Source organism: Salmo trutta, chromosome 30 (assembly GCF_901001165.1).
Source record: "Salmo trutta chromosome 30, fSalTru1.1, whole genome shotgun sequence".
NCBI lineage: Eukaryota > Metazoa > Chordata > Actinopteri > Salmoniformes > Salmonidae > Salmo > Salmo trutta.
This window is the reverse complement of record NC_042986.1, coordinates 16593098-16621042: the sequence shown is the minus strand read 5'-3', so window position 1 is coordinate 16621042 and position 27945 is coordinate 16593098. Positions and strand designations below refer to the sequence as shown.

At 41.6% G+C, this 27945-nt stretch overlaps 3 protein-coding genes across 6 annotated transcripts in view; all 3 read right to left on the bottom strand.

The window, feature by feature from the left end:
- LOC115168128 (synaptotagmin-2) overlaps positions 1-14040 on the bottom strand; it is a 79489-nt gene extending 65449 nt beyond the window's left edge. Inside the window, exons 1-2 of one of the 2 annotated variants that reach the window (XM_029723082.1) lie at positions 13868-14040; positions 13617-13672 (exon numbers count right to left, since the gene is read on the bottom strand). The gene's annotated coding sequence lies outside the window, so the exon portion shown is untranslated. Of the gene's footprint in view, positions 1-13616; positions 13842-13867 lie in introns of those variants that run through there. The other variant, XM_029723081.1, reaches the window with a different exon arrangement.
- A 1198-nt stretch (positions 14041-15238) lies between these two features.
- Positions 15239-17642, bottom strand: oard1 (O-acyl-ADP-ribose deacylase 1). The gene is made up of 6 exons (XM_029723079.1): positions 17510-17642; positions 17257-17330; positions 16479-16644; positions 16265-16323; positions 16066-16178; positions 15239-15949 (listed from the first exon to the last, which is right to left on the bottom strand). Exons 2-6 carry the CDS (start codon positions 17302-17304, stop codon positions 15814-15816), a joined length of 522 nt encoding a protein of 173 aa, XP_029578939.1. The 5' UTR covers positions 17305-17330; positions 17510-17642; the 3' UTR covers positions 15239-15813.
- A 1576-nt stretch (positions 17643-19218) lies between these two features.
- LOC115168126 (guanylyl cyclase-activating protein 2) lies at positions 19219-24915 on the bottom strand. Of its 3 annotated transcripts, none has more exons than XM_029723077.1 (5): positions 24891-24915; positions 21219-21956; positions 20894-21043; positions 20658-20772; positions 19219-20364 (listed from the first exon to the last, which is right to left on the bottom strand). In XM_029723077.1, the coding sequence occupies exons 2-5, from the start codon at positions 21420-21422 to the stop codon at positions 20213-20215; spliced, it is 621 nt and encodes a 206-aa protein (XP_029578937.1). In that variant the 5' UTR covers positions 21423-21956; positions 24891-24915; the 3' UTR covers positions 19219-20212. The 3 variants fall into 3 exon arrangements, with proteins under 3 accessions (XP_029578937.1, XP_029578936.1, XP_029578938.1); XM_029723076.1 differs by lacking the exon at positions 24891-24915 and adding an exon at positions 24108-24343; XM_029723078.1 differs by lacking the exon at positions 24891-24915 and having other exon boundaries at positions 21219-21564; positions 21813-22712.
- Positions 24916-27945: the final 3030 nt, after the last annotated feature.

Genomic DNA, 27945 nt, shown 5'->3' with positions numbered 1-27945 from the left:
TCTTTCGTGACCTGCCACTCAAACACTTTTAATGGGGAACTCTACATCAAGGTTGAATGTGACCTTCAGAAAGAATTCATACCCCTGGACTTATTGCACATTTTGTTGTGTTACAGTATTCTTTTTTTTTCTCTCACCCATCCATAGCTGCGGGAAGTAGGGGTGCTGAGGATGCTGCAGCACCCCCTGAAAAAAAACAGAATACAAATATATACAGTACCAGTCAAAAGTTGACACACCTACTCATTCCAGGGTTTTTCAAAAAAGCTGTCATCAAGGTAAAGGGTGGCTAATTTGAGGAATCTCAAATATAAAATATATTTTGATTTGTTTAACACTTTTTTTGGTTACTACATGATCCATATGTGTTATTTCATAGTTTTGATGTCTTCACTATTTTTCTACAATGTAGAAAATAGTAAGATTAAAGAAAATCCCTGGATTATCATTTTTTTTTCACACAAAAGTAGTGCATTGGGTCTTTAATAAATAGTCTGTATTAGCGGACCGATATAGCAGCGTGGGCAGAACTTTGTTCCTAAGTTTTTCATGGTGATGATGCTGCTTCCTATCACTCAGAAGTTGTGTAGCAAGCTAAGCTGACAACAATGCCTGCCAGGGATGTTTTTCAGTTGCTTTGAATGTTCAAAATCCTTAGGGTAAGAACACTTTTAAAGCCTCAAAGGATAAGATGATCCAACTTTCAAAATGTGTCATTTTTTAGCTAGCCACAATAGTAAACTAGCTAGCTAGGTAGCGGTTTAGCTTTCTAGCATATTCACAAACTTGTTTTTAACAATTAACAAGCTAGTTAGCTACCACATGTAGCTAACAAGGTATGCCAAATAACAGTCTATAAACCACTTAAGGGCAAATAAATCAGATTTGACCATTCAGACAGGTCACATGGCCAGCAATCAGATTTGTATCTGACTTCAAACCACCTATGAAGGTGGTTTGAAATGTGGCTTGAAATATCCGATTCCATGTGCTTTTTGGCTGTTCAGACTGCGGGAAAAATAACAGATATGCAAATAAATAGGATTTGAGTCACTTCAAACTGCCAATGTGAACACGGTTTAAGAGCTTTCCACACCTGGATTGTACTGTATTTGCCCATTATTATTTTCTAAATTCTTCAAGTTCCGTCAAAATGGTTGTTAAAAAGTCTTGCCATAGATTTTCAAGCAGATTTAAGTCAAAACCTTAACTCGGCCACTCACAAACATTCACGGTCTTCTTGGTAAGCAACTCCAGTGTAGATTTGGGGTTGTGTTTTAAGTTATTTTCTTGCTTAAAGGTGAATTAATCTCCCAGTGTTTGGTGGAAAACAGACTGAACCAGGTTTCCCTCTAGGATTTTACCTTATTCTGAAAAACTCCCTAGTCTTTAACGATTACAAGCATACCCATAACATGATGCTTTACTCATGTCATATGTATATACTGTATTCTATTCTACTGTATTTTAGTCAATGCCACTCCGACATTTCTCGTCCTAATATTTATATATTTCTTAATTCTATTATTTTACTTTTAGATGTGTGTATTGTTGTGAATTGTTAGATACTACTGCACTGTTGGAGCTAGGAACACAAGCATTTCGCTACACCTGCAATAACATCTGCTAAATATGTGTTAGTGACCAATAACATTTGATTTGATGCAGCCACCACCATGCTTGAAAATATGGAGAGTGGTACTCAGTAATGTGTTGTATTGGATTTGCCCCAAACATAACACTTTGTATTCAGGACAATTGTTTTGCTGTATTACTTTAGTGCCTTTTTGCTTACAGGATGCATGCTTTGGAATATTTGTATTATGTACAGGCTGCCTTTATTTCACTCTGTCAATTAGGTTAGTATTGTGGAGTAACTACAATGTTGTTGATCCATCCTCAGTTTTCTCCTATCACAGCCATTAAACTTCGTAACTGTTTTAAAGTCACCATTGGCCTTATGGTAAAATTCCTGAGCGGCTTCCTTCCTTGCCGGCAACTGAGTTAGGAAGGAGGCCTGTATCCTTGTTGTGACTGGGTGTACACCATCCAAAGTGTAATTTATAACCTTACCATGCTCAAAGGGATATTCAATGTGTGCTTTTTTTACCCATCTACCAATAGGTGCCCTTCTTTGTGAGGCATTGGAAAACCTCCCTGGTCTTTGTGGTTGAATCTGTGTTTGAAATTCACTCCTCGACTGAGGGACCTTACAGATAATTGTATGTGTAGGGTACAGAGATGAGATAGTCATTCAAAAATCATGTTAAACACTAGAACTGCACACAGAGTGAGTCCATGCAACTAATTCTGACTTGTTAAGCATATTTTTACACATTAACTTATTAAGGCTTGCCATAACAAAGGGGTTGAATACTTCTTGACTTAAGATATTTAAGCTTTTCATTTTATATACATTTTTCAAACATTTCTTGTGGGGCATTGTGTGTTGGCCAGTAACACAACATCAATTTGATCAGTTTTAAATTCAGGCTATAACACAACATTTGGAAAAATTCAAGGGATGTGAATACTTTCTGAAGGCACTGTATATTGTTGGTAAGGCAGCTCGTACACATTACAGCATCAGTAGTATCCTCTAATTAACTAACTATGTCCATCCAGGTTCATACTCTTCAAATCTGTTCAAACGCAAATTAATGTAATTAAATGGAAATGTTGTTTGGTGACGTCAATGGAAAATGTGTCGGTTGTTTTACCTCAGCAAAATATCATACAATTCTTGAAAACGAATATGCCAAAATACAAGAAAAGCCATTCCGTTAAAAGCCATTTCCATTCTTCCTGTATGCATGACAAAAATATAATTTATTCTTGTGTTCGGATTGAGTTTTCCATCCTGTTATTATTATGTGTCTCTCTCTGTGAGTTCTAAAACCAAGGGGAATGTGACAGGCAGGAAGCAGCACTGATGGCGCCTACAGGATCTGCTCTGTATGCCGTGTCCTTCCTCTGCTCACTGGCCTCCAAAACTCAATGAATTGAAACGACCTTGTAGTTGAGCAACCACTCAGAGCCATTAAAGAACCAATTCCACTCTCTCTGGCAAACTTTCTCCCAGCACTGGAATCTGTGTTTCTTTAGCATCTGTTTGGCCAATCAAATAGGTATACCACATTACTAGAGCTAGCTAAATAGAAATATATAATATAAAGGGGGTGGTTTTTAATGTGAGGTGATAACATAATTTGGTCAATACAGTGTAGTAACAATATTTCTGAGAAGATATTGAATTAGTTAGGTCTAGTAGCTTCTCTGAACTGGCAAAAACATCACTCACGCATTCTTAATGTCAGATGGTCAGTTTTCCCAGTAATGCTGGGAGGTGGCAACTCTGTTTTTGCACTGGAAAGAAAGGCCCCTGGGAGTGGAATTAAAACTGAGCCAGAATATGCCTCTTCGTTTTTTAGATTTTGGTGGACAGAAGATGTAAATAAACACTGTTTATGTTTAATGCTGTAACACTTGCTTAAAATCAGAATGTTTGCCAAATGCCCTTTTGAAGAAACATCCATGCAGAACATGAATGGGAAACCAGAAGCATAACAACTTTATGATCCCATCACCCCAAGGCCTTCCGCAAGCTTCGGTTCGGCTGGGGGCCTAGTGTGCTCGCATAGTCCCTTAAAAGACATTCGCTTGAAAGACGATAAAATGCAGCAATAATACTGTTTCTCCATCTTGAGACGCTGTAGCCAGCATACACTCCCTCAAAATAGTCTGAATTAATCTAAGATAACTCAAGAAATTTGTCATTCATTTTGAAGTTTTTGCCGAGGAGATCTTAGTCGCGCAATTTGATATTAACTAAGATGTTTGGTGTGGTATTTCTCAAGTGAAAAAATGTGCATGAAAATGAGTTGTCTATCGTTGAATGACAACAAACATTGAAAAATCCCGACTGTTGACCAATGAAGGGGTGTAGACTTTGGCATGTCTCGAGCAAAAAATGTGCGTACACAAATAGCCTTTCCGAAGACCAAAACTTCAGAAAATGTCATAATATATGCACAAACTGATCCGAACTGTTTGGGATGAGAAGCATGCGGATGCCTTAAAGCTCCCATACTGTAGCAGCCTACAAATCACCCATAAGGTGCAGGAGAGAGGATTTTGATCGTCAGGTATGAAGGAAAGTCATGAGTTACCTTTCTGGAGGGACCACACCTCTGTGCTTGATAGCAGCTTTGCACTGCTGCAGTGGGTATACAGGGTAATTTGTGTTGTAATTTAAGTCTGATCTGGTGGCTCTCAGGGGATGGGAATGAGATTGCAAACATTACAAGCTCCCCAGCTGTGCTTTGGGAGATTCAGGGCCGACGCGGGGTGCATTTCAAATGCCTTTGTGTTCTTCCTCAGCTCCCATGAAAAAAATAGACCTCAACCTACAAAAACAGACGTTGGCAGCCAGATCTTAAAGGAAACTATGACAGCTCTTACTTAGCATTTTCTATCACAATGTTACCTTTGATTAGAAAACTGGACAGACATGAAAGTGCTCTTTGATTGTGTTTTTTTAAGGAGCAACAAAATAACAGGGAAACATTCAACAAATACATAAATTGGATTTCAGAGTGTATAAACTATAGTTTTATAGAGACACTACACCTGCGCAGCCACATGCAGTTACCCAGAGCAGTGAAGACTCACTGAGGATTTAGCAAGTTACAGTGCATTAGAATGGATGAGATGGGGGGGAACCACAGTGATGGGTAGGTGAGGTGACAGAGGTGCTCCCAGGTGGTATGATATGGGTGAAGAAATGGGCCAGATTATACAATCACCAGTGACAGCAGTCACAGTGGGGAGCCAGCTCTGACAGGTATAGTGACCTACTGTATACTCCAAAAACACGCCACCACCTTCTTGACCATTCTGACCAAGACCTGCCACACACACGCACAGACACACATGCCGCCACAGGCACGCACACTCTTGCTCTCACACACAAACGCACCCACACAAATATGTACACATATACACACACACCGCTCACATTGCTTGTGTGAAACTGCAGCGTGGAATGCATGACTGATCTGGCAGAAAGTCTCCTCTGCAGGGAAACAGTGGTTATAAATAAAACCGAGGAGATGAGGCTTTGGAAGCTTTTATTGCACACTCCTCACAGAGAGAGAAAGGGAACGAGGCTTCATAAAAAGGGTCTCATGTATACTTACATAACACTCAAGGTCCCTGTCACCATCTCAAGAACAACATTTTAGAAGGGGAGGAATAGCCTAGACGAAGGTCCCAACACATCAGTGAAACACCCATAGTATCATGCCCCCGTTGGCTCTGTGTGTTATCACCAGATTGGTCAAATAATAAGAAAGCATTTTACAGCAAATTGGCTGATTATGAACAGACTGAGTCAGAGAAAGAGGGCCCTGCAAAGAAGAAGTAGTGTGTTCTGGCACGCAGTATAGTGGAAGGTGATTGGATAATAGGGGCCAAGAGAACAGATGGGACAGGAACACAGAGAATAACAGAGCAGAGCAGAGCTGGACTACACAGCTAAAGGGTGCTTCCTCTGAATATGCATCCCCTCTTACCTTCACTCCCTGGCCTGCTCCCTGCTCCAAGCAGTTTTGCGTCTCTCTGACTGAATATGTCTGATAGAAATAGAAACACATTGGGTCATGTGCCCTATTTGCTTTTGCATGAAAATATGTCCTCCTTATATTCTGCTCAGAGCTCAGCATGCCTTCTGAACAGAGATTTCACACAAGAATAGGCTGGCTCCATTCCAGCAGCATTACTGTCTCTACCACTCACTATATTTTTCATACCGGAGCTCCGCCTTTTGCTCCTCCCCTTCTGGATTAATTATGCAGCTCAATGCAGCACTCTGAGTCCCGGCTGCAGCTCTGCTGGCTCACCCCCACCCCCATTCACCCCGCAACTACATTATACTACATCCTCTCGTCTCTCCCTTTCTATCTCACACTCTGTCACTCTCTTGCTTTATCACACACACTCTCATTCTCTCCGTTTGCCTCTGTCTCTCTCTCGTTATCTCTCTTTTTTCTTTCTTGAATTTTTCCTTGCGTCGTGACCAAGGCTGGGACATTCTTCGGTGCAAGAATGCCAACACACACTCACTGATGACACACAACACACACATCACAGTGCTTGCTCTAAGCACCATTGTGCGGGTAGCATGACATGCCATGTAAGACTCATGCTAAGATTGATGCTATCTCGATCACTCATTTGTCAGGCTATAAGAACATTTCTGATACTGGCATCATGGCATTTATCATATTAATATAGCGGATGCTCTAAAAACCATGGATGGGCAACTAGTGGCATGCAGCCCTTTTGTTGGATAGCGGATCAATTTACAACGACTAAACATTTTCAAAATGTCGGTTAGGGCCCCAAAAAGGCTCTGACTACATGTATGGATGTGGGTACGCAGACCCGCGAGCCACTGCGCCCCCCCCCATGATGAGTTCAGATCTTTTGTGGCCCCCACCCCCATCAAATTTACCCATCCCTGCTCTAAACACACAAAGATTAGAAAAGCAGCAATTACACACATGGCTAGCCCAAACATAATTGGACCAAGAGAACCCTCTATTCTAATTCCTTGCTGTCCAATGTATTTGTGGACTGACTGGGGAGAGTCCACTCTATTAAAAGAAAGGCCTTTGATATACAGGGGATGAAACAAGTGTTATACAAACTACACTACTTCACCAAATTAAATCATTCATTTCCAGCATCGGGTAGACTTTTCCAGAAACAAATGTCCAACCTAGGATGTGTTCAGCCCTGCTTGTTTGCTCTTTGCAATGTACACTGAGTGTACAAAATATTAGGAACACCTGCTCTTTCCATGACATAGACTGACCAGGTGAATCCAGGTGAAAGCTATGATCCCTTATTGATGTCACTTGTTAAATCCACTTCAATCAGTGTAGATGAAGGGGAGGAGACAGGTTAAAGAAGGATTTTTAAGCCTTGAGACAATTGAGAAGTAGATTATGTATGTGTGCCATTCAATGGGTGTATGGGCAAGTGCCTTTGAACGGGGTATGGTAGTAGGTGCCAGGCGCACCGGTTTGAGTGTGTCAAGAACTGCAACACTGCTGGGTTTTCATGCTCAACAGTTTCCTGTGTGTATCGAGTATGGTCCACCACCCAATGGACACCAGCCAACTTGACACAACTGTGGGAAGCACTGGAGTCAACATGGGCCAGCATCCCTGTCAAACACTTTTGACACCTGGCAGTGTCCATGCCATGATGAAGTGAGGCTGTTCTGAGGCCAAAAGGGGGTGCACCTCAATATTAGGAAGGTGTTCCTAATGTTTTGTGCACTCAGTGTAAATCTGAGGTAACAGGTAAACAGTCGGCTGAAAAGGGGAAGCTTAGCATGGTGTGCTGTGGGGAAACAAACTTCAGAGTCCAAACACACACCCAGCTGGGCATAGCAGACTCAAGCCCTCTTCAAATAGAGGAACACTGACTGAACATCAAACCCCTCAGGGGAACTATCAACTCTAAACACCACCAAATACACAGTCAGTCAGCTACTACAACATCAGATCAACATGATAGTAACTAAGATCAAATACAGCAGATAAACCTCTCGTGCCTCAGCCACTGCCCCAAAGGCAGACAGTGGGATGGAAACGTAACAACTGTTTGAGGAAGCAGAAAGAACTTGGATCTTCAATTTCCTGTATCTCAACCGTGTGTCTAGTGGTTTTCTGGACAAGGCATCCCATAGTTAGGCTTAACCTGTTTTAATTCAAAATGCATTAGTGTCTAGAATGGAAAGTTGACCACTGGGCTCTGTGTAAACAGAACTAAAAAGCCAAATGAACAAAGCATCAGACTGATATGAGACAAACACCAATGATTTCTGGTCATGTGTTTGTCTCTCCGTTGTTGTCATTTCAACATGTCCCATAAGGGAGCTGTCTTTATTTGCCAGGGCATTAGGCTAGCCTACCCAGGGACAAAAGCATGTGATGTGTGCAAATGTTCCTAATGGGAGAAAAATGGAGGTGGGAGAAAGATTATGTACCATACAGCGATACTGGGGTTATTGGCCACATTTGGCATGGTCTGATATGGTTACAGTATGCTTGTACAGTGAAATAAATTACAATCCCATGACTGAATATACCAGGTCAAATTGGGCAGAACTGAATGTGTAGTATTTATAGGTTTATATAATCCAGGAAAGCCTTAACATGAGATTAATTGCCCTGTATTGTCCATTCAACTCTTTGCTCTGAACATTCAATAGCACACTTCAAGTACCCTAGAATCAGCATAACAGAAAGACATATATCAGGTCAAGTGGAAAGAACAATTGTGTTCCTGCTTTTTTGGTTGCTGTGCTGTTCGTCAGCAGGCAGGCAGCCCTCTATGTCGCTCTGCTGCAGGGGTCTTTTCAGTGCATGGAACCGGATGGCAAGAACACAGCGGGGGCTGGGCACTGCAATGTGCTGCAGTGCTCCAAGCTTTGTACCGCACACCCACTCTCTCTCTCTCTCCCTCATATACTTCCGCTCCGCTCTTTCCTCTCATCATCTGTCTCCCTTATTCTCCATCTCTTTTCACATTCCTTTTCATGTCCCCTTCCTCTCCCATCTTTTTTCTTTTCTTCCTAATAATCCCCTCTATTTTTGTCTCCTCCATCACTCACTTTCTATCCTATTCTCATGCTCACTTTGAGCACACATTTCCCCGGGGTATGTGATGAGGTGCCCTGGTCTTGGTTGCTAGCAATGCACAACTGTACTGTTCTCTCCTCTCCTCCCGCACGCAAGTTTATTTTTCAGGGTGACACTTCATCAAGGAGAGAATGTTCACCTTAATCATTTGGTATGTCCTTTATTTTTCTCGTCTGTCTCCTGTATTCTTTCTCAGTGGTAGCAATACATAAGGGCTGGATAACTTCTGTGAATATTCATTGTGCCCTTCTGCATATCATTTTATCCATTCAAAGCCTTATATTTTCTCATTATAAAGCTCTGGCTCCATTTCAGTCCATTCAGTTCCTCTCTGTAGTTGTTTGAATGTAATCCAATTCTAATAGAGTTTTTAGTTTGATTTGGTGGAATGCTCACAGTGCAGAATTGGCTGACATGCGGAGCTAAGCACTCTGCTAACCATGGTGTCAGGGTGACAGCAGTGTTGGCTCCGCTATATCGCCTTCGCCATCAGTAACAGGGGCGCACTAAACACCCCGTGTCACACAATCTGGGACAGGGGGTGTCACACCGAGAGGATGAGCAATGACAAGACTCCTGACACTTCTGCTGATCTGCCTCTTCCTGAGGTGCTATACACTCAATTGGTACAAGGGATTGTATACCTGCAGAGGTAAACCAAATGATCTATTAACCCAAAGCTTCTAAAAGAATGAACACATAATGTCTCAATTCAAAACAATGGAATTCAAATGTTTTAAATGAGACTTATTTCTCATTACCTTCAATGACCTGATGGTAACAAAAACATTAAAATCTCATTAGTTACAGTGCATTCGGAAAGTATTCAGACCCCTTCCCTTTTTCCGCATTTTGTTACATTATGCCTTATTCTAAAATGGATTCAATATTTTTTTTCTCTCATCAATCAACACACAATACCTCATAATGACGGAAGTGAAAACAGGTTTAGACATTTTTGTAAATGCATTAAAAGCAAAAAACAGAAATACCTTATTTACATTAGTATTCAGACCCTTTGCAATGAGACTCAAAATTCAGCTCAGATGCATCCTGTTTCCTTTGATCATCTTTGAGATGTTTCTACAACTTGATTGGAGTCCATCTGTGGTAAATTCAATTGATTGGACATGATTTATATATGACATGTCTATATAAGGTCCCACAGTTGACAGTGCACGTCAGAGCAAAAACTAAGCCATGAGGTCGAAGGAATTGTCCGTAGAGCTCCGAGACAGGATTGTGTCGAGGCACAGCTCTGGGCAAGACAACGCAGGAGTGGCTTCGGAACAAGTCTCTGAATGTCCTTGAGTGACCCAGCCAGAGCCCGGACTTGAACCCGAACGAACATCTCTAGAGAGACCTGAAAAAAGCTGTGCAGGTACCATTCCCCATCCAACCTGACAGCGCTTGAGAGGATCTGCAGAGAAGAATGGGAGAAACTCCCCAAATACAGGTGTGCCAAGCTTGTAGCGTCATACCTAAGAAGACTCAAGGCTGTAATCGCTGCCAAAGGTGCTTCAACAAAGTACTGAGTAAAGGGTCTGAATACTTACCATAATTTCCGGACTATTGAGTGCACCTGAATATAAGCCGCACCCACTGAATTTAAATTTTTTTTTTTTTTTTAACATAAATAAGCCGCACATGTCTATAAGCCGCAGGTGCCTACCGGTACATTGAAACAAATTAACTTTACACAGGCTTTAACGAAACACGGCTTGTAACAAAAATAAATAGGCTTTAACGAAACACGGCTTGTAACAAAAAAATAATAATTTGCAGTAAGCTTTAGTTGTCTTTTTGCACTGAGTCAATTCCTAACGCTGCTGTTTCCAACGTCTTATCATCGACTCATTAAGACCAAGCTCCCGTGCAGCAGCTCTATTTCCTTTTCCAACAGCCAGATCAATCGCCTTCAACTTGAAAGCTGCATCATATGCATTTCTCCGTGTCTTTGCCATGATGAGGGTGACAAAATGACTACCGTAATCAGAATGATGGGAAGTTTGAGAGCGCTCGATTTAATCTAAACAGTAAACCAAAACGTTTTTGACCTTAACCCGTTCGGCAATTTCATTGGTCTAATGAAAGCTTCATGCCGCCAAAAAACTGAGCACGTCACAGAATGTGTTTTTTTGGAGAGAAGAAAATTGAAAGCGGGAAAAATCCATATATTAGCTGCGTCATTGTTTAAGCCGGGAGGTTCAAAGCGTGGGAAAAAGGTTGCGGCTTATAGTCCGGAAATTACGGTATGTAAATGTGATATTTCTGTTAAAAAAAATGTATAGATGTGCCAACATTTCTAAAAATCTGTTTTTGCTTTGTCATTATGGGGTATTGTGTGAAGATGGATGAAATTGTTTTTTTCTCTCATCAATTTCGGAAAAAAGGCTGTAACGTAACAAAATTTGGAAAAAGTCAAGGGGTCTGAATACTTTCCAAATGCATTGTATATCACAGGACATGTCTGATTTTTCATGACCTTATTCATGATCTGTCTCTTTCATAGGAGTGATTGGACAGTAAAGTGCCATACTATTTCATTCAACAGTCAGGTTATATCCTTCAGTTACTGTGATTGGTCCTCTGACTGAAGACCACACTGATTCCAGTCCTTCCACTAGCTGTTCTATCCTGATTACAATACTCAAATGATTTTAGCCAACAGCGATATATCCACTGTTTCAAATCCCGCTATGCTAATTCAAGATAAGTACTTTTTAGGCTCCTTCAGACTTCAGTGGTTCTCAACTTCTCACAATTTCAGTCTTATAGAGGACAGCAGCTAATACTTGGACACAGTGAGGGGTGTCATTGCAGCGTTGCTATTAGCAGCTGGGGTTTCTCAGCAGTGCTATCTCAGTGACTTCCTCAGCGTGATGTCTCTACCCTGCTGGGAGTCTCTCAACCTCATCCCCAGGATAATGTGAAGAGGAACAGTCTTCATAATTCCATGGGTGTCAATGGTCATTAGTGTTGTTGGCATTATCATTTACCTCATCTGAAAAATAGACATTAGTTCATAAATTACTAATTTTCCAGAATGTAAAATCTAAGCCTATTATGAATAGTTTGGTCATTTAAAAAAAATGTATGTTAAACTCACTGAGTCTAGGCTACGCAGTAGTAGGCCTACTCCAGAATCAGCATGGTTATGATTTCCATTTGAATATGATTGTTCTGACTGTGTTTTAATGTGTGATTCATTGTGGCCACTTGCAAGCACAGGAAGGGATGTGATAGTTGCTGAAGTCGCTCACAGAATTGGGGAAGTACTACTCATCGTCTATCACTATGGTGCTAAGATGGCAGTGCTACAGTGTGTGTGGTGTAGTGTAAAACAAAACGTTGGTTTGAAATATTGAGGATGGGACACACTAAAATAGCTTTGCAGTCTCTCAGAGAAAGAGCCACCATGCTCACAAAAGGCAGAGAGACATGAATAATAAAGTGGGTTTCTCCCTCTCTGGTCCACAACTGCCACGGTATAGTGGATATGCTGCTATCGTGTCTCTGGGAGATTGGGTCAGACTGCTATAGAGCAAGGATCTGGGGTCAGCAGCTCTGGTCAGGAGAGGATGGGTCCCCAGCCCTCCTAGCTTTCCTCCTGTCCTGCCTACTGAGTGGGAGTATCCTTTTCAATGCCAGAAAGAGGACATGGTCTGTAAATCCTTTACAAACACAGATTCTTCACACTACTCTCCCAAACTAATACTGAACCTGGTTTCCAGATTGAGTAAATAGCCTACAACTATGGAGAGCAGAGCTGCCCCTAAAAATAAACAGCAAATCATTAAAAGATCATCTTCACTCATTTTACAGTAAGATCTATAAAGATACAGTACTATCTTATTAGACACGTCGCAAATCTTTTAGATAGGCTACAGATGAAAGAAACAGCGCCTACTGCTGGCCGCTGTAAATTAGTCAAACAGAAAAATGTCAAGGTCATAATCACATCAAATGACATCACAATGAGCAAAATAGAAAAGTGTAAATACGCCTCAAATAAGCCGCAAGAAAATATATTTTTATATTGAAAACACCCCATCTGTCTGTTAGATTGCGTTATGTGTCCAGTAGCCCTTCATAAAATCTTTAAAATGCCCTTAGCCTTGACTTTCCTCTGCGGTTGCTACTGTGTGACCACTGAGGGGTGAGAGAGAAACCCTCCTCTTTCCATGGAAGGAGATTCCTCCAGCCCTGCATACCCTCTCTGTGAGATAGTTCACAGGGGCTGCAGGCACAGACTGAGCCCCAGTGAACTATCAATTTCTCTACACACCATTTATAATTAAGACAGATCAATCTCTACACACCATTCCTAATGCACGTGTTATCTAAGCAACCCAAATGCATGCATCATATTACAGAGTATTCACATACAGCTGCACACAAAATGAGAGACCACACATACGAGTGCACACATCGTCCCCTTTTGGGATTATCATTATGCAGTACATATGTTTCATCATGAAATGATGCACCTGTCCACCTGACCTCTCATTTGAACCATCAACATCAAACTTCAAAAATGTATTTTTTTTTAAATGCCTCATCCCAGGAAACTTCAAGTTTGCTCTGAATTCACAAAAACTGCATGGTTATGTTAAGTCCCTCTGCCCCATGTCAGCAAGATGCTGGGGTCTATGGACTGAAATGGGATACTGCTGCACTTGACAACCGTGTGCACAGACAGTAACTTGGCTTGGAGCATCAGTCCCGCTCTAGCCTTCTCTCTCCTTCCCTGTCAAGTCTCAATTATGTAAACATTTAAAAAGAAAAAATCTCTAAATGAATTATCAATTAATTAGCTCCAATGTCATTAGAATTATATCAGAAAAAAAGAACTTCAAAAGCATCCCACCAGCCCAACAGTAGATGTGAAAAGCAGTTTACCTTGTGTCCTGGGTCTCTTCCTCCTCAGGGCAAACGTCTCTAGCAGCTTCAGGGCACTGAGATAGATAGAAAAAAAGACAATGAAAATTCCTTCAAGAATTACTTTCTCTTATTTCCAGTGTTAGAATAATTGACTAGTGCATAGTTCTAGAACACTGTGAACTCTTGCCTCACATCCACACACACCCTAATGGATTACTACAGTAAAGTAATACAAATCAGCTCTGGGGAGGGATAAAAACTACACACACACAGCAGTTTTTTCCTTCACTCGTTCTGCTGCTTTTTTTAATGCTGTATCAGCCTGTATCGCCACCTCATTGGCTAAGCTGCTCTTCAATAACATAAGCGCTGTGCTTTAATTGGGAGGGGCAATTTCACGGTGCATCAGGACCCCTCCCGCCAAGCTCTTTTTTTCTCTAAAGTGGACAAGCGTGCCGAGCTCTCCAGATTCATACACAGAGTGTAAAAAAGAAGGGAAGGGAGGAAGGACATGAGAGAAAAAGAGGGAGTGTTAGGAGCGAGAACTAAGGAAAGTAGCAAATCAGTGAGCTGCTATAGGACAAACACAGGCACGCTGAGCTAGGATTCAGTGTATTTCCATGGTTAGGATTTTTGAGACACAAGCAAAGACGACCACTGCATTTCTGCAGTGTGTGATGGACCTATGCAATACAGTGATGTGTCAGGAGGCTCAGGCCAGATAAAAGGGAGACTTCCCAGGGCTCACTGCAGAGTACAGTCTAATTGCTGTGTTAGGGGGATGGGAGGAGGAGGGGGTCGAATGCAGTGATGCCGAAAGACATCAATCCAGGAATAGAGGAATCAAGGTAGCTGCAGTGTACCCAGTGACAAATGCATTTTCCTCATGAATTATTGAAGGTGCCCCAGAAAGCATGGGGAGTAGGTGGAGGCAAAGCCAGGCAGCAGGCTACTGCTCTGTCTTTTCACTAGAAGACCTGTCAGACTGTACACTGTCTAGCTAACTATTGTACGCTCGCGTTATCATAAACACATTTGTTTATAGTCATTGTAAATGGCAAAATATGCTATTCCTTTCAAGTAATGTAAGTACAGGCAATCCAGTGAAAGGATGGCTGGTTGTGTGTGCATTCGACTCAAGTTTCATGTTTGTAGAGGAGGGCTTGATGTACTGGAGGGCTTAAACATAAAATGGTTCTGTGGGTTTGACTTTGTGGTGTCAGATTCCCTATACCCTTCCCCCACCCTCCCTTACATCTGGCGCCGGCATCGTCTTTCAGCTGCTTTTACAGTACAATACACTCAAGATCAACATTACATCATACAATACCGTGGCCATATCTGCCGCAGCTGCACCCCGCTAACTCTTTTGTGATGGTCATAGCATTAGAATCACATTAAAAAGGTAGCGTTCAGTCCGCAGCATCAAGCTTGTGACTCATGAGCAAAGCCTGATGCACAGCCCTAGTCAGTAGATGAAGAGATGGGTATTAGGAATGACTAAATGTATTTGTTCAGATCATCTGTCCTCCTGTATGGTATGACGGGTGATATAGATACATTTAGTCATCGGTAGATCACATAACACCATTTACACTGGACAGTCAATCTAAACATATACAAATTATAAGAACCACAGGTTTAGCGAAATGTATACAACACATTTGATTTTATTACTACAAAATAACAATCTAGTTTTCATAAGTTATGCTCATGTAAGGTACTTGTACATTACAGGGTATTTACAGCATATGACAAATCTGTATAGATCACACCACAGAAGCCATGTGGAGAAAACTATAATTGGTGCCCCCATCTGGTGGAGAATAACTCTACTAAAGGGTTAGAATTAACATGACAATATGCACTTGTAATTTCAGAGAAACATCAAACACAGGGGTAAAATAAAGATTAGGCGCTAAAGGATATGATTCTTAAAGTAAAGTGCTATATTTTGTGATTTAATTTATTAACTTTTGAAAGTAAACATTTCAGCAAACTGTGCACAGGTGCATATCCATATGCTGAGTAAACTTGGCAATGAAATATACACGCTGTGTCAATCAACACAATATGGTCCGAGTTTTATTTCACACAAAACCCATTGTCATAAGAGTTGAAAAACACAGGCTTGGAGCCTATGACAAAAGGTGATAGAGAATATAACCATAACAAATGTCCCTGAAACATGATTTACTTTGGTTTACAGAAAACATCAATGGAAACTTGGTTTCCCTGTGGGTTTTACAGGGAGAGTATACACAGTGATACTTATATCTGTAGACTGGAATACCTGCTCAAGCATCTTCTCCACTTTATCCCAACTCAGTCGATCGAGGCCACAGCCGATGCTGTAGAATAGAAGGATAGGAAAAATGCAAGTTGAGTCAGCATACCAACAATATGCAAATGAATTAAATGTCAAGATAATGGTGATTTGTTTGGTGTAGAATGCATTTATGCAAACCGAGGCATTGATATTCCAGTTACTCCATTTTGTAAGCAATGAGACTTCATGTCATCGAGGCTCTGCCGTAGGTTGTCATAGGTAGGTTTGTGGCTGTATTTTTCCTTTGTAATCTGTAAGAGAGAGACACCATAAAAGATCACAAAATAAAAGGCTTTATATGTTTTAGTTGGTTGGTATATAGCGCCAAGCATCTTACCAGGTAGTACACAAAACGCTTGTTTCTTTTCAGGACAGCACATTGCCCTGGCACCTTCTCTGAAGTAAAAACCAGTAGACAGTGATCTTGATCAATGACACTGGCTTATGATATATACTATGACTTCTTTTTTTTCAAGTGAAAATGGCACATCACAACAAACTTCCATAGCATGCAGTGTGCATAATAACAAACATGAATACACAGGACTAACTCTGTTTCTTCAGCTCATCTACTCCACTAAATTGTTTCTTGAATTGGACAGCGATGCCAGCCCCCATGCGACAGTCCTCGCTGATACAGTGGGCCAGGACCTCATCTTCAGGACAGGAGAACAGGTCCCCCTTCACATGACGCAGGCTCCAGCCGCCTTCTGCATTCTGGCCATGAGAGGGCAGCATTACACCACAGGACCAGACATCAAGTATATAGCTAGCTACACCAAAGAGTTTTCTAACCTCTGTCCTTTACCTTAGCTCCAGATAAGTAGTTAGCTTGCTAAGTAGGACTGTAACAACATAATATGGGCACTGTTTAAATGCCATTCAACGGTATTACCTACTAGCTAAATATGGTGGTTTCTAGACAGATTCCGACCATACACTTGCTTACGGCTGCACTGGGGTTAGACAGGCTTCCTGTTTAGAGGACGACAACGCGGAGCCAGCACGATAGGAAAACATACCTCACCCCAGGGATGACAAATGTGTTGGGACTCCGAATTGTCACAACTGCTACACAAATCAGATTGAACGACTTCTAAAACACTAGAAGTCGTTCAATTTTATTGGTGTAACAGATGGGATAATAGGCCAATTCAGAGTACAATGCATTTCTCATTCCTGGATTGAGGTACATTTTCGGAGCCATATCTCGCGCTGGCTCTGTGGTTTCAATCTAAACAAGAAACCGGTCAGACCCAGTGCCGCTGTAAGAAAGCGTAGGCTCGAAGTCTATTCTGTCTAATTTAGGTATTTTTGTTGGCCACTTACCTTATATTTGTCAATAGAGCTCACTGGCTCTTCAGATACAGTTGACATTATACGACAGGTAAACTGTAATCAACCTGTTAGAGGGAGAGATAGGCAATTGTTGTTTAAATGCAAGGTAAATGAAAGTGCAAGCTATATGAAAGTACATTTGATTATTTGAACCGGCAGTATTAGCTAGCACTACAACAAGCACATGTGGCTGACTATTGCATAAAGCTGGCTTTGATGTATTTTTCTTAATTTAGCAACTTACTGAGCTAGCGTCAAAGTCGTTCAGTTTCTCTTTCAATTTAACCAAAATGTGGACATTGTCAGCTAGCAATCGACTTCCTCTTTGTGTCACAGATTGGAATTCGTCCCAGCATATCCAAGGCCAGGCGAAACTGCTTAAACCTATCCAATCATTTCATATCAAAGGTAGGAGGCGCTAGAGGTCCATTATGCTCGTGCTCCAGTACCTCCACCATCAATGCTGAAAGTGGATACTTACTTAAAAAGTCGGACATTTCTGAGTTTCATAGATTCGACTAGTACGTGAACGCGGCATAATATTTGAATATTATTAGGTTATTTTATGATATAGTGATGTTGTAGCTTCGAGCTACGCTGATACCGCGTTCAAAAGAACTGGGAACTCGGAAAAAAACGAGCTCCGACTGGAGAAAATCAACTTGGAATTCGGGCCTCTTTCAAGAACTCCGACTTTCCGACCTGAAGATCACGGACGTCATGATTTGACCTCGTATTTTTCCGAGTTTCCTGTTTTGAAAGAGGCATTAAATGGATAGTGCATTTAGTCAGGGGCCAGGGCTATATAATAGGCTTACATTCCATACAATAGGTCAACATGGGTGTTTATTTAAGCAGTTAGTCCCGAGGGGTGTGGTATATGGCCAATATACCATGGCTAAGGGCTGTCCGGGGGTATCATCAGACGGGGCCACAGTGTCTCCTGTCTCAGCCTCCAGTATTTATGCTGCAGTAGTTTATGTGTCAGGGGGCTAGGGTCAGTCTGTTATATCTGGAGTATTTCTCCTGTCTTATCCGGTGTCCTGTGTGAATTTAAGTATGCTCTCTCTAATTCTCTCTTTCTTTCTCTCTCGGAGGACCTGAGTCCTAGGACCATGCCTCAGGACTACCTGGTATGATAACTCCTTGTTGTCCCCAGTCCACCTGGCCATGCTGCTGCTCCAGTTTCAACTGTGCTGCCTGCGGCTATGGAACCCTGACCTGTTCACTGTGATTACTATTACTTGACCATGCTGGTCATTTATGAACATTTTAACATCTTGGCCATGTTCTGTTATAATCTCCACCCGGCACAGCCATTAGAGGACTGGCCACCCCTCATAGCCTGGTTCCTCTAGGTTTTTCCTAGGTTTTGGCCTTTCTATGGAGTTTTTCCTAGCCACCGTGCTTCTACACTTGCATTGCTTGCTGTTTGGAGTTTTCTGTACAGCACTTTGATATATCAGTTGATGTAAGAAGGGCTATATAAATACATTTGATTTGAATTTGATAAAGGCTATTTGACCAAGAAGGAGAGTGATGGAGTGCAATGCAGTGTGCCTGGATATAGCCCTTAGCTGTGGTATATTTGCCAAACACCGCAAACCCCCGGAGGTTACCTTATTGCTATTATAAACTGGTTACCAATGTAATTAGAGAAGTAAAAATAAATATTTTGTCATAACAATGGTTTACGGTATGATATACCACAGCTGTCAGCCAATCAGCATTCAAAGCTCAAACCACCCAGTTTATAATTAGCCCTTGATCATCAGTCAGTTACATTACATTAGGCCTACACATAAGTCGTTGGATGAAGGCGTCTTCTGTACGGGGAAGTTTTGTTAATAGCCGCAACGCTCGGTCTGAACATTAACACACATCACTTGTGGTATGGTTTTGGAAGCATAAGGACCATATTTTTCATATTAGCGAGAAATAATGAAAAAGTTAAATTGTTACACACCTTTAATTATAGGGTTAGGGTTCCCACACAGCCATATTGCCATGTTACAGCGCTTGTTTATGGAAAACTGATAGAAGACAGTGTGGACTACCTGTGCCAATTAGCTGTCTGCATCTCCGAACACCTGTGTTAGGAACCCACAAACGTGTTGTCACTGAAATATTGTTGGCTGTAACTGTTAAAAAAAGTTTACAGTAAGTGCATGTGTATTTTGCATTTGTTTAATGTGATATGAAAGTAGAGGGTTATGTTTCTAGAACCCTACCGCAATTGAGAATCGATTCACTTTAAGATGGTGTATTTGGCTGTTTTGGTTTCCAGAGCCAATTCGCCCTTTAAACAGAACATGTAAGGTCCTTGGACTAAGGAGTAACGTTACAGTTCTTTTAGTCCAATATTGGGCAAGGTGTTTATTATGCAACTTCATACACATTTACTGTTCAATGAATATGGATTAAGTTCAACACACAAAAAGAGAGGTGGTGCCCTAAAGTTCTAAAATTGCAAAAATGGTGCCAGAAATGTAATAAGACTGCTACCGGTGAACTATATTGTCAGCTCTATTGAAACCTCATGAAGTATAAGCCCCCAAATCGGATGGATGCTTTGTTAACCAGCAAAACATAATTTCAAAATAAACTCTACGATCTGCCTCTGCATGATGTCTTTCAATCATAATGAGATGGAGAAAACTGGTCCCTTTCACTGTAGCCTGCACATACAAAATGCAATCCTGAGTAGTGGAACACACACAACCATCTGGGCAAACAGAAACACATGGGTATGTACACATTAGGGATTTCAAAAGAGAATGGTGCGTTTGCTGTTTATGGGGAGAGAGGAAGAGTTATTAGAGCAGTGATTTCCCCCTCTGGACAAGAGTCCACAGTCTACGTGGCATGGTGGTAGTGTCTGCCGGCACAGGATAGCTGAAGCTGCTGCTAGATGGATTCAACTTTTGATTGAAAGTCGTCCAGAAACTTATTGCAGAGGTCCAGCTTCAGAGCTCACTCCAGAGCTCTTACGTCGCCGTTCATTGATCCAGTCCCCAGGGTTGACGTCCATTTGCAGCATCTTCATCACCCACTTGTCTCTCCTGGCCCCGTCAATGAACTCATCCAGAGACAGCTCCCCTGACAGAGGAGAGATAGTTAGCATTACCCATTAACTAGTGAAACCAAAACACATACACCGAAGGAAAAACATTACTCGCCCATGGTCCAATTTTCTAAATACTCTGGAATGTGTTACACCAATTAATGACTAAGTCGCTTTGGATAGAAGAGCCTGCTAAATGGCATATACTGTATATGTCTGTGTGTTACAGTCATAATGGTATGGAAATCACAATGAGAACCTGCTAAATCATTAAAAGCACAGATCAAGCTGTCAGAGAACAGTAAGGGGGTAAAGAAAACGTCCTCACCATCTCCGTTTTCATCCACCAGTTCGAATATTCTGTCGACCACTTGATCTGGGGTCAGGAGGTTACACTCTGAATCCAGTTCTCCATGACAGGCTTTCTTTAGTCGGTAGATGGACTGAGAGAAGATAACATTTTGGAATTATATCCCTTATGTATACTGTACATGTCTATACAAATACTATATTTTATTTAATCAAACACTAATCTTTCAACGACTGGAAAATGTTGGTCGTTACCTCTACAATCTCCAGCAGCTCTGTCTTGTCAATGCAACCACTTCCATCTTTGTCATACATTTTAAAAGTCCATTTCAGTTTATGTTCCAACTTGCCCCTCAAGACCAGGTTAAGGGCTGCAACATACTCTAGAAAATCAATTGTGTTGTCCTGCAAAGGGGGGGCGGGGGGGGGGGGGAAATCATAAAAGATTGAAATGATACTCATCAGTAAATACTGAAATTAAGAGAAAAGGTGTTCAACAGTTATCACTTGAAAGACAACATGTTGGTACTGTGGCCCTCAAAGGCCCCCATCAGATTACTGTAATCTGTATGCTACTCACTCCGTTCTTGTCGAAGGCACGGAACATATTCTCAATATAATCCGCTGCCTCCTTGTTGTTAGTAACGCCGAAGAAGCTCTTGAACTCGTGCATATAGAGTGTTCCACTTGGGCACTCCACCACAAACTTCTTATACCACTCCTGCAGCTCTGCAACATCAATTTCCTGGTCTGAGTCGCTCTCCTCACTCAGTCGCTGACCCATCACGGAAATAGTACTCAAATACTTTGAAGAGCCTCTTTAGTTGAAGGTGTCTCATTTTTTATTGGACTCCTTAGTTGAAGAGGTTGTCACTCATGATTTAAAGTTGTCTGTCAGTCAGTGGTGTAGCTCTACTCTTTGGACGCTCCACAAAAAAAAATATATATATATTCCAACTATGTCCCCATTACCATCACAACTGCACCTTTTGAATCCATCCACTGTGTCTGTACTATTACTAAAGAAAAATGCTATATTTCCATACATAAACAAAAATAGTGCAACAGAAACAGTGAGTTAGTATTACCCCTGGTCTGCCAATGCTGCACTGAGGGCAGAGACTGGGCAAGGACTGTTGTGGATCACATGACACAAGGGATTAGGAATACATACCTACTGTCTGGATCAATTAGTTCATAGTGAGATCATGAGAAGATTTGCCTTTGTCCATTTCCAAAATATTGCTCAAGGGTCAGTATGGGAAATCCTGTCAGTCCAAGGCAAGTGAGCTGCTCGAACTACTGCAACAGACAGGTGCTGAACAAAATAATAGGTATAAAGATGTTTCAAACTGAACTGGTAATGTAGATTACTATAAACCTAAAAGGAAGAGCCGTTGACTTGACATCAGGGTAACAGTGTGACATGAGGAAATTGATCAACCGAAAGAAAAGGTAAAGGACCAGTTTCCCAGACCCAGATTAAGTTTAGTCCTGGACTAAAAGGCACTTTCAATGGAAACTATCAATTGAGATTTTTTTCTCCCTCCATGGCGAGGTTTAATCTGGGTCCAGGAAACTGGCCTATTATGTCACCTCTGATTCAGAGGGATTGGGTTAAATGCAGAAGACACATTTCAGTTGAATGCATTCAGTTGTGCAACTGATTACATATCCTCTTTCCCTTCCCTATTCTAGCCAGGGTAGCCAAAATAATGGACAACTGGGAAATTTTACACATGCCAATAAGCATGATGAGACGTTAATTACTTAATTAACTCAGGAACCTCACCTGTGTGGAAGCACCTGCTTTCATTATACTTTGTATCCCTGATTTACTCAAGTGTTTCCTTTATTTATTTTGGCAGTTACCTGTACATTGAGTCATATACAGGTGAGACCCAGTAAATTCCCTGGTGAAATATGAAGTCCATGAGCATCTTTGAGCAGATCACTTTTGTCAAGTAGATCAAGGTTTCCCAAAGTCGGTCCTGTGGCCCCCCCGGATGCAATTTTTTTTTTTTTGACCTAGCACTACACACAGGGTTGGGTAGGTTACTTTCTAAATGTAATCTGTTACAATTACCTGTCCAAAATTGTAATCCGTAACTTTTGGATAAACCAAACTCAGTAATGTAATCTGATTACATGCAGTTACTTTGATTACTTTTCCCTTACGATGCATTAAAATAAGACAAGCATGTATGTTACCAATTGAACAAGATCTATTGCAGGATAAATCAATGTTAAAGTTTACATAGCTGGCCATATGGATGTTACATTTTACTTTATGGGTTGGTTATGTAGGCTTCTAACTCATCGCTTTCTACTACATATAATAATACAATTAAATTATATGTTTACATTAAAAAACAAAGTCTATCAGAATTCCAGTCATGTTATACCCCTTGATCTTCAAGAATAGGACTTGGAAATATGGAAGTATAGACTAGCCAAATTGTTTTACCTGAGCATAACCCCAAAACAAAGGACTTATTAGCCAGCCCTACACTGTTGTTTATGATTTTGTTGTCATGCAGGACTGATTGGGCTCATTGATTAGAGTTGAAAAATAAATGCTGCGCTCATGGAATGGCATGCTTTGAGCACTACTGAAAAGTACTATTTACATGTGAAAAATGAATGCCACATGCTGCATTTGCTATAGGCCTATTGTTTAACTTTTTGTTGGTGACTCATTGATATCTTGATAATGTGCAGCTGTTTAAAGGGCAAATCCACAGATGAAACAATAGTAAAACGGTCACCCCGCCTATTTTGGTAAAAAGCTGAGGGATGGGCCTGGAGAAATGTAACCACTCTCAGAGAGCTATGGATGCAAGGACTGACCAGCCATGATATCAACATTATTGTTTTAACATGTTATGAGGCTATACAGTGTTTGTTTACATTTATAATGTTTACAAACATTGGCGGAAAACCAGCTTATATTTTGGGTTCTCGTGGAGAATGATAGTTGAACTAAGCTCAATGAGGCATTTATACGTTTATAAGTTAAGAATCAATGGATATATGCATCCAAAAATGGATGTAGTAACTACAGATTGCCCCTTTAAGTCTATCAAAAGCGTGCGAGTTTGAATATGTCCATTAAGCCTATGAACTCAAAAAATTTATTAGCATGAATTAAATTGAGCAATAAAAGCCCCACTTCTATTGGATAGGCTGGGATCCGCACTGTGCAGCTGTTACAAGAGCGCATTGTTCACTAGCTGTCCACTGGTTTCAAAAACAATGATTGATAGGCAGCTTAACATAGTTTAATTCAAATATTATTGGGTTCAAATACACATTTAGATTTGTGAACAGCCATCCACAACAACCACAATCCGTAAGGCGTAAATAGCTAAATGAGAGCGCAGCAGTGTGATTCACATCAATGTGCTATGTAGATAACAATAAGTAATATCCGTATCGCCGTAGACAACACCACTGCTGTCATCCTTACCTCCTAGCGTTTATTCAAGTTGGATCATCTTTGGATGCCGACAGCAGTCATACCATTGAAAGACATAGCTTGGACGGTTAGCCTACAAGACTATTCCTGCTTTTTTCTCACGATCCATCAAACCCATTTGGTGTGTCATCATAGTGGTCTCTGACTTCTGGTCAGACTCTCAGTTCGAACAAATTCGCACCTTTTTCAATGCTTATTTGAATGACATTGAGAAACCAGAAGTGTCCCTCCCCGCCCCCCCAAAAAATGTGCAATCCTCCTTTCTGAATTTAAAAGTAATCCTCGAAGTAATCATGTAGTTTGAAAAGTATTTGTAATCTGATTACAATATTTTTCCTTGTAACGTATTACAGTTACCGTTTTTTGGAATCCCTTACTCCCCAACCCTGACTACACTGTTGACTAAAATAATAAAAACTTGATGAGTTGGTTATTTGAGTCAGCTATGTAGTGTTAGAGCACATTAGGACAAAAAAAATGTTTCGTTTTGCGCCTACATGTCGACTGTATGACTTTTACTGTTTACAGGCTTTGGTTCTTCCATTTATATTTCGAGATTGAACGTTCGCGCGTTGGATGCACCGATTGGTGTCACCTCGTTAGGCAATATAGTTTACACCTAATACTGGCTTGTCATTCAGTGTTGCCAATTTAGCGACTTTGTCACTATATTTAGTGAGTATTCAGACCCCTCTAGCGACACATTTTCAAAAAAATCTAGCGAATTTTTCTGGTGTTATTGGAGACTGACGTGAAATCACGTGTCGTTCTTACTCTTCTCAACGAGCAGCGGGTGCTGCCGTGGTCCCCACCCCCGTCCCAAAGCGCTCACAGGCGGCCCAGTCCTCGTGCTGCAGTCCCTCCCAGCTGCAGACAGAGCAAGAGATATTCACCCCTCCGCATCCAAACTGCAAATGAATCGCGCATCCGGGAAGCCGCCGCTGGCTGATCCCGCCCTGGTTTACATTCAGGGCGGGATGTAAATGTAAAATGTTCTTTGTCTAAAATAAATCACTGCACAAAAATAAATCCCTGCATTTGACTCACACAGCCTCAGTCACTTACTCACCTTGTCCACTGTGTGTGTGCCTCTCTGTGACATAAGCTAAACATCTAGCTGGCTAGCTCATCATGTCTCAGTCTAATCTGTACACTCAAAAATACAGAAAGGAGTGGGAATCAAACCCTGAATTCAAAGGCTGGTTGAAGCCGTTTATTGGAGATGATACACAGGCATACTGTCTGTATTGTAAGGCCACGCCAAACTTAGTGATGTAAAAAAACACGAAAACATACTCAAAAGGCAAAGCCTTGTAACAGTTCCACCCAAAACAAACTGCCATTTATGGTTAAAAAAAAAATCACTCTGCAAAAAAGGCTGAGGCCACCATGGCATTAGCTATCGCTGAACACTGTTCCATGCTGGCATGTGTTCACATTGGAGAAGCATGTTGAGCTGCTTTCTCAGACTCCACTGCTGCTACCCACTTCAAAATGCACAGAAATGATTAATGGTGTTCTAGCACCATACTTTCTGAAAAAGTTGGTCGCAGATGTGGGTGCCAAGCGTTTCAGCCACCTCCTTGAGGAGTCCACAGATGTAAGTGTTTCTAAGTGTAACAGTATAGCTTCCGTCCCTCTCCTCGCCCCAACCTGGGCTCTCTGCACCAACCAGCCCCAACCCCAACCAACCCAACCCCAACCAGGGACCCTCTGCACACATCAACAACAGTCACCCTCAAAGCATTGTTACCCATCGCGCCACAAAAGCCACAGCCCTTGCAGAGCAAGGGGAACAACTACTTCAAGGTCTCAGAGCGAGTGACGTCACCGATTGAAAGGCTATTAGCGCGCACCACCGCTAACTAGCTAGCGATTTCACATCAGTTACATAAGTACCTGGGGGTTGTGATAAGGTACTTTAGTGACACCAAGCAGACAATTGTATCAACATTTCTGGGGCTTGTTGAGTTGGAGGTAGGAGATGCCAAATCTATAGCCCGTGCTGTTGTGGCTTTCCTCGAGAAGTGTTGTCTTAAAAAGAGAAACTCCTGGGGATAGGGACTGACAATGCCTCTGTTATGACGGGGATTAACAATGGGGTCCATAAAGTGCTGAAGGAGGAGTATGGCCTCAAATATCTGGTTCTTATTCGCTGTGTGTGCCACTCTGCAGCTTGCTGTAAGTCATGCTTCCAATGACACCATCCCCCATAGTGTGGAGTACTTGGTATGAGAGACTTATAACTGCTTTTCAGTGTTTCCAAAGCACAGGGAGGCCTACAAGACCATATGAGACCATCAACTGTGGGGAGAAACCTTCACAGATAACCAAGGTGTGTGCCACAGGTTGGCTCTCCATTGAAAACACGGTTTTGTGCATTTTGGACCAGTGGGAGGAGCTTAGGCTGCATTTCGCAGTCACCAAGTCCAGTGAACGCTGCTACATGGCTGAGGTTTTATACTCCATGTACAGTGATCCTCAAAACATATTGTATCTGACTTTTTTTAAGTCAGTGCTGGGTGAGGTACAGTTGGCCATCAAGGCTTTTGAGGGAGAGCAAGTAGATCCTCTTAAGCTACTTGACAGCTTGGTTAGCCTGATCAAGTCTGTGAGCAGCAGGGTGCTGAATCCACTGGCAAATGTTGATGTACTCAAAGGGCCAATAGATGGATACATCAGTCCCAAACCGTACCTTGGTTACCTTTTTGAGTCAAAGGCAGCTGAGCTCCACCTTGCGCCTGAGGATGAAAACAATGTCCGAAAGCGGTGTGTAGCCTTCACCATCTCCCTCACTAATGAGTTGAGGGTGAGACTGCCGGACAACATCGAAGTGTCGCAGTACATGTCAGTTTTCAATGTGGAGGAAACTCTAAAGCACAATAAGAGCCCAGGAGAAATAGAAAAAAATAGCCAAGCGCCTTGGCTACTCCCCTGCAGAGATAGACAAGCTTGTCCAGCAAGGGTGTGCCATCCATCTTAGTAAATGGAATGAGACAAAAAACACACTGGGCTTCTGGAGTGAGATTTGGAAGTTCAAGGATGCAGCTGATATCAACCCGTTTCAAGAACTTGCCATTGCTGCTGTGTCTGTGTTGTCCTTGCCACACTCTAATGCTGAAGTCGAGAGAGTATTCAGCCAGACGAGTGTGGTAAAAAGAAAACTTTGAAATCGGATGTCCTTGCAGACCCTTAACTCCATCCTGTACATTCAATGTGGACTGAAGCTGTCTGGTGAGGCTTGCTATGAGCACCAGCTGCCTGATAATGTTTTGCAGCTTTTTTTTTTTTAGCTGCTTACTCATTTAAGTCAGCTCCTTCAGTTGCTGAACCTGCCATAGAGAGCCTTGACCAAAATGACAATGACCCACTCTTTCTGTGAGCAAGCACAGCCTGTGTGTGTGTGTGTGGAGGGGGATCTGGGGCAAAAAAAACAATTAACCTGAATTAGGGCCAGACTAGTTACCATAATTTTCTCACATTGACAGGTTTTTCTATTGTCTCTTTTTGGTCCATTTAGATTGTTAATGTAGACTGTATACAAAAAAAAAATGTTAAAAATGTTATGGTTAAAAATGTTCATGTTTTACTGTGACTTGTTGTAGGCTCCTAGGTGGACCATAAGGTTAAAAACCAAACCAAATTAAGAAAAAAAGAAAAAATAAAATAAAAAACTAGGTAACTCCGCCAGAGTGTCTCTTTTGGGTCACTTTTGCCGGTCCCAAACCCGGATAAAGGAGGAGGGTTGGAATTGTGACATGTTTTTTACTCACTTTTTGTCTCTCCCACGACGTTATTCCTCTCTCCTACAGCGTCCATCACAATTACA